General features: G+C 36.2%; 1 protein-coding gene across 1 annotated transcript in view; it reads right to left on the bottom strand.

The window, feature by feature from the left end:
- Window positions 1–581: 581 nt before the first annotated feature.
- LOC107727353 (pleckstrin homology domain-containing family H member 2-like) overlaps window positions 582–11,262 on the bottom strand; it is a 37,902-nt gene continuing 27,221 nt past the window's right edge. Inside the window, exons 18-29 of the mRNA XM_016537196.1 lie at window positions 10,855–10,935; window positions 10,619–10,771; window positions 9,231–9,339; window positions 7,400–7,412; window positions 6,192–6,393; window positions 6,013–6,110; window positions 5,785–5,926; window positions 4,356–4,501; window positions 4,134–4,263; window positions 3,945–4,028; window positions 3,697–3,846; window positions 582–1,185 (exon numbers count right to left, since the gene is read on the bottom strand). Of these exons, the coding sequence (XP_016392682.1) occupies window positions 1,012–1,185; window positions 3,697–3,846; window positions 3,945–4,028; window positions 4,134–4,263; window positions 4,356–4,501; window positions 5,785–5,926; window positions 6,013–6,110; window positions 6,192–6,393; window positions 7,400–7,412; window positions 9,231–9,339; window positions 10,619–10,771; window positions 10,855–10,935 (1,482 nt within the window). The 3' untranslated portion in view covers window positions 582–1,011. The remainder of the gene's footprint in view (window positions 1,186–3,696; window positions 3,847–3,944; window positions 4,029–4,133; window positions 4,264–4,355; window positions 4,502–5,784; window positions 5,927–6,012; window positions 6,111–6,191; window positions 6,394–7,399; window positions 7,413–9,230; window positions 9,340–10,618; window positions 10,772–10,854; window positions 10,936–11,262) is intronic.

The following is an 11,262-nucleotide window of genomic DNA, read 5'->3' as shown; positions in this document are numbered from 1 at the left end:
TTTCTATATTTCTTGTAGGACTGGGGGTTTTTCCGATTTTAATTTTTTTGAAAGTATTTTTCTTGTATTATTTCTGAACATATAATATGTACTGTATAAGACAAGATTCTACACGATGTAGTTCATGCATCTTTTCTGCAAAGACATTTAAGTCATTTGTTTAACATTTACATCATGTTGACAACTTCATGTGTGGTGCACTTGGAATAGAATTTTCTTGAACAAGAGGGTTAATAAAGAACAAGTTACTTGAATCATGTTGCAGTTAAATCTAAGTATCTCGGGTGTATCTCGGGTGAATCTCATGAAAACTGAAGAACAGGTCTGGTCATATTTCATACCCAACTCAAAAGTTTTTTTTTTTTTTTTTGGCTTAGGGAAAAATTAAGATCCTTTGACATTTTCTTGACAATTATGCACATTTCAACCAAAAAATTGCATTACCATAATTCATGATTCAAATTAAAAGACACAAATACTGTACAAACCTCTGTCTACTTGTAAAAGTCAGCATAAATAATAAATTACACAGTGTTTTGTACAGTATTGTTGCATTTTTAATATATACACACACACATACATACATATGAGAATTGAGAATGTGCATTACAAAAAAAACTCTCAAAAAGTACAATGTCTGGACAAAATATGCTAATGACTAATGTTAATAAAAATATGTCACAGTGCAAACAAACAAAAACAACAAAAGTAGTACACTTTATTTCTATATGCAAAGTACTATTTGTTTTGATTCTTTTTGGGGTGGAACATGACTTGGACGTTCATGAGATCTCACCCATTTTAATGTTGAGGACTACTGTCAGTCATGTCACCCTCAGGAAGTATTAGATGAGTTAAAGAAATACGTCTCATTTCATTTTCAGATTCCCTTTGATGTGTATTGTAAATATGGTTTTGGACACTAGCCAGGGATTTTGAACTGGGATCAACTAGTGAATTAGGGAATGGACTGACATATGTCCTGAGTGAACACCAACACATGCTGTATACTTAAAGGAGGGTGGGTGCTTTGCTGGGTCTGCAGGCGGCTGGAGGAAACTTGCTCTTCTTCATCTCTCCAGATAGAGCCAGTAGCAGGGCTGGGGCGGACAGGTGGTGCGCTGCTGCTTTTTGTTGTTGTGTGCAGTTAATGTAGCTGGCTATGAGCAACGTCACGTCTCGAACCTAAACAACACGAGAAAGCAGAGAAATGCAGTGAGTCACGCTATTCATAGATTTCATGTGAAATAAATTTTCCTCGTGCCAGCTTGACTTTAAAATTGCTTTCATAATATGTGACCCTGGACCACAAAACCAGTCTTAAGTCGCTGGGGTACATTTGTAGCAATAGCCAAAAATACATTGTATTCCAGATTTTCAAATAGTTGTATCTCTGCCAAATATTGTCCGATCCTAACAAACCATACATCAATGGAAAGCTTATTTATTTAGCTTTCAGATGATGTATAAATCTCAATTTTGAAAAATTGACCCTTATGACTGGTTTTGTGGTCCAGGGTCACATATGATGTTTATAGATTTGTAAAGTCATGTTATTTATGTATTCTAATCTATATAATTAAAATGAAAGTAAATGTTTTGGCTAGGCAACGTTATCAATTTTAAATGAAATATTAAATGAAACTGGGCTAAATCTGGCGTGCTGCGCAACAAATCTGGCAGCGAGTAAACAGTCATCCAGGCCAGGTGCGGCAGATGGAGCCGGGCCGATGGACAAGTCTCTGGCAGGTGAAAACTGAACTGAAACTGCCCCGAGAATATGGAGAGGGATTGTGTATGAGGTAGATGTAAATATCAGCAAACGTCAAATTGGTAAGTTTTCACAAGACTTTAGTGGAGTCTGCAGTTCGCTTGACAGTATATAAGGATCTAATCCTAAAGTATCTATTTTAAAAAAAATAGTTTTTCGTTGTTGTTGAAGTGTTATTTTGGTTTCCGATCAGCAAGGAGAGGCTACACATTAGTACACAAGGTCCTAAAGACGGCGGCCGCAACAAAAAAGTCACGTGACTGAAACCCATGAATACTATACTATACATAGCAAACAGAAGTACACATGAGTCTGTGTGTTTCTGTGTACTTTGGTGTGTGTTCTCTCTATGTGTAAAAGAGAATATATGTGACCCTGGACCACAAAACCAGTCATAAGGGTAAATTTTTCGAAACTGAGATGTATACATCACATGGAAGCTGAATAAATAAGCTTTCCATTGATGTATGGTTTGTTAGGATAGGACAATATTTGGCCGAGATACAACTATTTGAAAATCTGGAATCTGAGGGTGCAAAAAAATCTAATTACTGAGAAATAGATTTTTACGTGCACCCCTAGTTTTCTCTTCTTCTTCTCTAAAGCAGCGCAGCATGGCCACGCCCCCTTTACTGCCTTTTCCCGAGGGCGGGGTTTGTGACGTCACGAACCCAGGAAGTAACTCGTTGCAGTCGTTTTTGTAGGCATTAAACTGCCAGAATTTTAAAAGACGATATCTCCGTTTGCATCACAAAACCAGTCATAAGGGTCAGTTTTTCGAAATTGAGATTTATACATCACCTGAAAGCTGAATAAATAAGCTTTCCATTGATGTATGGTTTGTTAGGATAGGACAATATTTGGCCGAGATACAACTATTTTAAAATCTGGACGTTGTCCAAATGAAGTTCTTAGCAATGCATATTACAAATCCAAAATTAAGTTTTAATATAGTTACAGTATGAAATTTACAAAATATCTTCATGGAACATGATCTTTACTTAATATCCTAATGATTTTTGGCATAAAAGAAAAATCAATAATTTTGACCCATACAATGTATTTTTTGTCTATTGCTACAAATATACCCCAGCGACTTAAGACTGTACACTAAAGTTCAAAAGTTGGTAAGATTTTATTTTTGTTTTTGAATATAGTCTTTTATTCTCACCAAGGCTATTAAAACAGTAATAAAGTGAAATAGTATTACAATTTAAAATAACTGTTCTATTTGAATATATTTTAATGTATTCCTGTGATGCAAAGCGGTATTTTCAGCATCATTACTCCAGTTTTCAGTGTCACATGATCCTTCAGAAATCATTCTAAGATGCTGATTTGCTGCTCAAGACACATTTCTTATTATTATTGATGTTGAAAACAGTTGTGCTGCTTAATATTTTTCAGAAACCATGATATACATATTTTTTCAGTATTCTTAAAGGGATACTCCACCCAAAAATTAAAATTCATCATTTACACACCCTCCACGTGTTCCCAAACTGTATTCATTTCTTTCTTCTGCTGAATACAAAAGAAGATATTTTGAAGAATGTTGGTAACCAAACAATTGACGGAAGCCATTGACTTCCGCAGTATGGAAAAAATATTATGGTCAATGGCTACCGTCAACTCTTTGGTTTGGAACAAGTGGAGGGTGAGTAAATGATAACAGAATTTTCATTTTCGGGTGAACTATACCTTTAATTCGATAGAAAATCTCATCGACTTTAATGTGCCTTTGCTGCATGAAAGTATTCATTTCTTTACATTTATTTTCTTACTGGCCCCAGACTTTTAAACACTAGTGTAAAACCTGAATATTTCATATCCTTTTCACACAAATTACAAATGTCCCCACAGTTGGCATTTCCACAAAAACCAACAAAAACAAAAAGACTCTTTTAAGAGAACTAAATACCTACCTTTGACGGGGCCATGGCAAACAGATGCTTCTCTGTAGATTTATCTTTGGATGTGTTTGTGCCAGAACTCAGAGTTACTACCAGCATAAAGTCCTGACCACACGCTCCAAATGTCACGATGCTTTTATAAGGGTAGGACGCAAGGACTTTCTAGAAAACAAGTGGTGAAAACTCAACTTAGCTCTTCACTAAAAGCATGAAGTGATTTGGAAATAATGTGAAACTCCGTAGAGAATGTGTCCACTTACTACAGAGTTGAACTCTAGCATGCTGACTCCATCTTCATGTACTGCCAACCAAACACGCACGTTCTTCTGTGATGGAGTTACAGACTGCAGGGAGAGAGAGAGTGAGATTAAGAAACAATGCCACAGCATTTACACTTTTTTGAGAATTTAAATTGTACACATCGCCTTTAGCCTTAGAGGGACACTCACCTCAGCCTCAAATAGTTTGGCTCCAAAAAATGACCACTTGCGAGCCACGGTTAGGTAAATTCGTATGCACTCTGATGAACTCCGACCCCTCAGAGATGCCCATCGGGCAGAGAGCCTCTGCAGCAACTGCCTGAGAAAATGTGTGTTTCAGTGCGTAAGATGGCCAAACAGATTCTTTGTGTTCATATTTGAGATTATGTCATGCACTCAAGGCGCAAATACCTCATTTGTTCCTCAGTGCAGGAGTGTCGGTAATGCTTCGGGTAGAAGCGCTCTAGAACCTGTTTCAGGGTCTGGTTAGATTTGGTCTGTGCAGCTCCTGAAGCACCTGGACTAGAAAATGGATGCTCAAAGTCCCCAAACTCCACCTGCATGACACAAAAAATGAATATTAAAAAAAAGAAATGATGTTTACTCAAGTAAATGAAGCCTGTATTAGGACCATTAAGATTTTATTTTTTGGATGGTGACATTATTTCTCTGACAATTAAGCAGATTTCTTCTCAAATTATCATTACTGTAATGTGCTATTACACATTATAATTGCCATTATCATCCATTAACAAATGATTGTAATACAATGAGTATTTATTTAGACGAATTTGAATTAAAAATAGCACAACAATACTCCTGTACTGTATAAATACTATTAATTTTATTGTTATATTTTATAGCAAGTTACAGTAGTGATTGATAGTAATGATTTATTTTGCATTATGGAAATGAAAATTATGTAAAAGTACACACACACACACACGCACACGCACGCACGCACACAACGGTACCTAAAGTTGAGCTTATTTTCATTATAAGTGTGTAAGCCATCATGATTTATTTTTCTGATACTTTTCAAATGTCTTTTATGTATAGATTGTATTGCTTTACTTTTATGTCCCAGACTTAAAATTTTAAAATATAAAAATTCCATTAAACTCCATCCATTCAACATTAATTATTATACTTAAAACTATGATGGTCTAAACAAAATATGTTAATTGTTTCATTATTTATCATGTGTAAATGATTTATATAATTTTTACACAAATTACTTTTTTTTTTAAATTGGTTTTGAATTGACCTGGAAACTGTTACAATAAGAAAAATTTAATTAATGGTACCTAAAATTGAACTTGTTTTCTTCGGAGATACTGTAAGCAATTTATTTTAGACAGGGATTGGATGGGAATCATACAGAATTCACAGATTATGGTTCTAAAAGGATACTGTTAATATTATGTTAGTATTTGCAGAGCTGAGGGAGCTGATTTGTGTTTCTGACATTAAAAGAACATTCAGTAAATTAATTCAGAATTCATTAAAAAACTAGTTGCATTGCATGATTGTTGATACATGCAACCAGCAAGGACAACTGAAAAATGTATCGTCTTGTATTATTTCATGGCACCGTCTTTCTCTGTGATCACACATTTAATTCAGACTGCAAATGCAAATGAAAAAAACTAGCCAATTCATTTTCTGCATTTGAGTTTGCTGACATCGGGTTGGTCGAGGTGTCTTTGGAAGCGTGGTTTCAGACAGAGGGTGTGATTTTAAATGTAGTGGGCTGATAATTCATTGACAAAGAGAGGTAAAATATAACCTGAACAGGTTTGTGAGACGCATTCATATTCTCAGGAGCAGCACTGTGTACCTGAGCAAGCAGGGCGGCCATTTCTAAAGCAAGCTCTTTGTTGACAGGGAAGTGACCTGCTGTAATTTCCTCATTTGTTTGGTACGCCAGAAGCAAACGCTCTCTCTCGGTCTCCCCTCTCATCTGCTGGGAGAAGTATAACCTAGAGGGAGCAAACTAGTGGTTAGTCACAAATGATGGCCTTTTGGAAATAGGCATTTTGTTTATGCTTAAGCATCCGTACTCTACCGATTCTTATAAGTGAGTTTCACCGTCCTGGCGTTCTCTGATTTGCCCGTGTGCTGCTCCTTCGAGGCCTGCTCCCATTTTGAAATAATGTCACAGATCTGAGGACACAACACATTTTTTAAGATAAAGACACAAAGTACAGTTTCTGAAATAATAGGGTGTTTTTGTGTGAGTCTGACCTTCAGGTTTCCCTGAAGACAGTGCTCAAGGTCTTTGCCAGTGGGGTCGTCAGAATAAAGGCTGAAACCAGACTGAGCGGTTTTCCTCGTGCCCGTGTCCTGGTTCAACCGACTCTGAAACTCCTCCACTGTGGTTGAAGCATCAAAACTAACAACCTGACACACACAGACTGTTAGATTAGACAGAGAGATGGTCAATTTCCTGTTGTGTGTAATTTACCTTCATGATTCTAAACTGTTCTCAGACTTTTTACCAATGAATTTCCATGACTTTTCCAGTTTTTCATGGTTATTGGATCAGGATTTAATCCTTTTACAGAGTGGTGTGGATGAGTAAGTTTTTTTTTTCTCTCAAAGAAATTAATACTTATATTCAGCATATTGAGCATATATCGCAATTGTTTTCGATAATAAGAAATATGTTTGAGTACCAAATCATCATATTAAATTGATTTCTGAAAGACTGGAGTAATGATGCTGGAAATTCAGCTTTGCCATTACAGCAATAAATTACATTTTAAAAAATATTCAAACTGAAAAAAGTTATTTTGAATTGCAATGATATTTCACAATATTGCAGTTTTTACTGCAATATTTTTAAAGATTTTTTGAGAGCCGAGCATAACTAAAAAAAAAATACTATAATTAATTCTCATTCAAATTAAATTTACATGACCATGGGATTTTTTTTTTTTTTGAAGAATCTTCATGCAGCTTTTTTTCTATACATTTGACAGATACTGAAAAGCAACTAGCAAATAATCAGTTTTTGCATTGGGTATCAAACCCAAGTTGTTAACATCATGCTTTTCCATTCAAACTACAGGAAAATGATTCACAGTGACTACATCAAGATACAAAATGCACAATAAACTGTTTTTTATACTATTAATTAGGCATTTTTAAAGGGGTCCTATTATGCTCTTTTACAAAGTCTTGATTTAGTTTTGGGGGTGTACTAGAACAGGCCCTCATACTAGGTTGTTCGAAAAACGTATTATTTTTCACATATTTTACACTATTACAACACCTCTCTCCTCAGTCTGGCATGAACGGCTCGAATAGTTCCTGTATCAAGTGAAGGGCCGCCTTCTGAAATACGAAATGTGTTGTGATTGGTTAGCTGAGTCAGTGTGTGCTGTTCAAATCAGTCTCAGCCTCAAGCAGCACACCCACACACCACAGTCCTTTCATTTAGAGGTGTTTACCAGCGCACAAATGCTTGGGGGGCAAGATTTGAGGGGCTCCTGCTGGCCATAAGCGACTGAATAAGCACTTTTTTAACGTTACAGTCTTGTTGGCTTATAGTATATGTAATCGCATGAAAATGAAAACAGAAAAAGTTTCTTAAAATTAGTTCTTACAGGGATAGTTCACACAAAAATTCAAATTCTGTCATTAAATACTCCCCCTCATGTTGTTTCAAACCCGTAAGACAGCAAGGGAACTATCATTTTCAAGGCCCAGAAAGGTAGTAGACATTGCTAAAATAGTTCATGTGACTATTTTAGGTGGCATGTCTTCCTCTTATGCCGTTTAGATTAAGAATAACAATTGTGAAGAATATTTTTATAACAATTTCTACTAATATTTTAGAGCATGGCGTAACCAAACTGTACATCCATTATAAATATGCCTGTATATCAGCTTTCATCCAACTAACTGAAATCGGTGCTACATTTGTGTTCCTTATAAACTACCACAGATTCACTCTTTCATTTCTTACAAACACAGGTGGTGCCATCATGTATTGATAGTATTGAAAATTGTAGTATTACTGCAGTTAAAGGGGTCATATGATGTTGCTAAAAAGAACATTATTTTGTGTATTTGGTGTAATGAAATGTGTTTATGTGGTTTAAGGTTAAAAAAACACATTATTTTCCACATACTGTACCCATTACAAACCAGGCATTTGTTGCATCCAGTGGGGACATAATTACTGATTATAATGACTTATACTGTGTTTTTACACTTTGCGCTGCATATCGCGCTGCGCAAACATAAAACCATGTCTGCATTTGTAGACGGCCCCGGGCTGGACTCCGCTTCGTCCACGGTGAAAGCCGATACGGCGATCCATAGCGCAAAGTTAATATATTTCCTCAGCGACCAGCACGGATCAGCTCCAGGCATGACGAAGCGGATATCGTCCTCTTTTGGAAGACCAAACAAAGTAGTTTCGCTTTCACAATGAAACACACAGCGTCTTCACGACATGGCGGCGGCAACAACAATACTACAGCGAGAATAAAAGTTACGCCTTCTTTCTTTGCGTGAACGTTTGGGCGGCGTTATGCAAATCTTCCCACACAGTGACGTAGACATGTGGGGGCGTGTTTAAACGAGGCGTTTTAGGAGGTCGTGGACAAGTCTTAACTTTTATAAAGAATATCTCTTTGGATTTAAGACTTTAGTCTTTGCAACTTTACAGATCTTCTTTATGCACCAAGAGCTTGTAACACTCCAAAGAGAAAGGAAAAATTGAAATCGCATCATATGACCCCTTTAAGGGAAAAAAAGAGAGTGAAAACCCCCATAAACTACTACTACTAAATATCATTTAAATTATAAGATTAAACAAACAAATAATGAAATATATTACTATTGCAATAATACTATTGTATTGTAAAATAAAAAGAGCACTTAAAATAATAATATTAATAATAATAATAATAACTGTAATAGTTATTATTCAATTAATATTTTATTTTACAAATCAATTAAGAAATGTATTACTATTGTACTGTAAAATAATAATAATAATAATCAAAAACCCCAAGTACTTAATACTACTACTACTATTTTGCACATACCCCCCTCAAAATTTGCTCTTGTGTTCACTGGCCATCTGATCGACACTCCTGGGAGCCAATCACAGAGATTCCTGCTTAATTATTTCAGTAATATACTGGGATTCATTTCCCATAGCTAATTTTTGAACAGGAGGCCTGTCTTCCCCTTATACTTTTTGTGCCTGATGTGAGACATTCCACCACAGTTAAATATATGAAATGAATGCAGATATGAGACTTTTACCTGGATCTCCCTCTATGCTGAGCAGTTTACCAAGCAGCTGCTCGAACTCAGTCCCCACCTGCTCCACTGCGCTGCCCGCGGCCACAGACAGATGGTACAGCCAGGCCGTCTGCAGGACAGGAACACATGAACTACCCAAACATTTAGGATTATCTTTGAATATATTCCTTTTCTGTACCATGATGAAATTAGATCCTTTGTTAAACAGTACACATACTAAAATCACACTTTTAAAAGGAGTACTATGTAAATAATATACATCAAAATAATGCAAACTCAATGAAATGGTTTCAGACAGTTAATTGCTTGTAATTTATAATTAAATGAAAATTATTAAAGTTTAAATTTCATAATTATTTTATTGTCTTTGTAATATGGATGAAGTGTACTGACCATCTTTTAAAGGGATAGTTCACCTAGAAATGAAAATTTGAAGTTTATCTGCTTACCCCCAGGGCATCCAAGATGTAGGTGACTTTGTTTCTTCAGTAGAACACAAACGGAGATTCTTAACTCAAACCGTTGCAGTCTGTCAGTCTTATAATGCAAGTGGACTGACAGTACTGAGCAGAGACTTCAGCTACGTCACATGACTTCTGCACTTCCTCCACACGAGCCTCCCACAGTTTGATCTGACCCAGAGGAAACTGGGCAGGGAAATACAACATCAGTGCATGCACACATACAGAAGTCCTGTGCAGGATGACTGTAATTGAATGAGACAGAAGACCTTGTCCTCTTGAGTTCTGAAGTAGCATACATGCAGTCGAAACCGCGCACACCGCTAATGCTTAGAGTAGCCATGCTTCACCTTAAAGAGTCAGACATGCACATGATTACTGTTTCGTTCCCTCGATTTGCTAATTTGTTCCCTCGATTTACTAATTTGTTCTCTCGATTTATAAATCGTGTGCACGATTTAGCAAATCGAGGGAACGAATTAGTAAATCGTGCGCACAATTTATAAACCGAGGGAACGAAATAGTAAATCATGCGCACGATTTAGCCTACTATTTTTTTCCTGTATGCCATGTGCGGGGCTCCGTAGAAACATGTATGTCATGTGTTTAATTTTTTCATAAATATATTCAAATGACACATTTGTAATGACGGAGTTACAATTTACTAACTGTACAGTTTACAGTTAACTAATTTGACATTATTACAAAGTAGACGTTTTAAAAGTGTACTTAATTTAGTCATGAAAATGTGCTCACTTACATTTTTACTGAATTTATTTGACATTGTCTACAAGTACAGTTTTTAAAAATATACTTTTAAGATTTGAAATACACATTCAGCACAATTAAGTGCACGTCTTTTTCACAAGGGATGTGCAACAGTTATTTGTGGCTCTATTTTAACTAAATACATTACGGCTTGCCTACCTTCTCCTGAGGAGAGTCGATGAGCAGGTATGTCGGGTCCTGATTCACTGACTGAATGGAGAGTGTGTACTGAGCAGAGACTTCAGCTACGTCACATGACTTCTGCACTTCCTCCACACGAGCCTCCCACAGTTTGATCTGACCCAGAGGAAACTGGGCAGGGAAATACAACATCAGTGCATGCACACATACAGAAGTCCTGTGCAGGATGACTGTAATTGAATGAGACAGAAGACCTTGTCCTCTTGATTTCTGAAGTAGTAGAGAGTCTTCCCAAACAGCGCACACCGCACATGCTTAGAGTAGCCATGCTTCACCTTAAAGAGTCAGAGACAAACATTTTATCTTGCTGTATGTTATACCTGGGTTATGATTTCACACTTTCATCTCTCAAGTTTTTTTTTTTATATCAGTTTACATACCGTACTTTACAGAGATTAAATAAGTGATGACAAAGTTTTGCCTAGGAAAATAATTTAAATAAATTTTTTTAACACGTTGACCGCTATATCGGCATATTATCACTGTACGAACCTGTTTTTGAATTGAAAGTAGAAAATTTGAGTAGAACAACGACATATTTTAATTTAAATAATTTAATATGTAGTCTTATAGGCTATTCTTTCCAGCGATAATACAGTATA

This window comes from Sinocyclocheilus rhinocerous, unplaced genomic scaffold, assembly GCF_001515625.1.
Source record: "Sinocyclocheilus rhinocerous isolate Xijiao unplaced genomic scaffold, SAMN03320098_v1.1 scaffold756, whole genome shotgun sequence".
Classification (NCBI taxonomy): Eukaryota; Metazoa; Chordata; class Actinopteri; order Cypriniformes; family Cyprinidae; genus Sinocyclocheilus; species Sinocyclocheilus rhinocerous.
The sequence above is the reverse complement of the archived record's forward strand: the minus strand, read 5'-3'. Positions and strand labels throughout refer to the sequence as shown.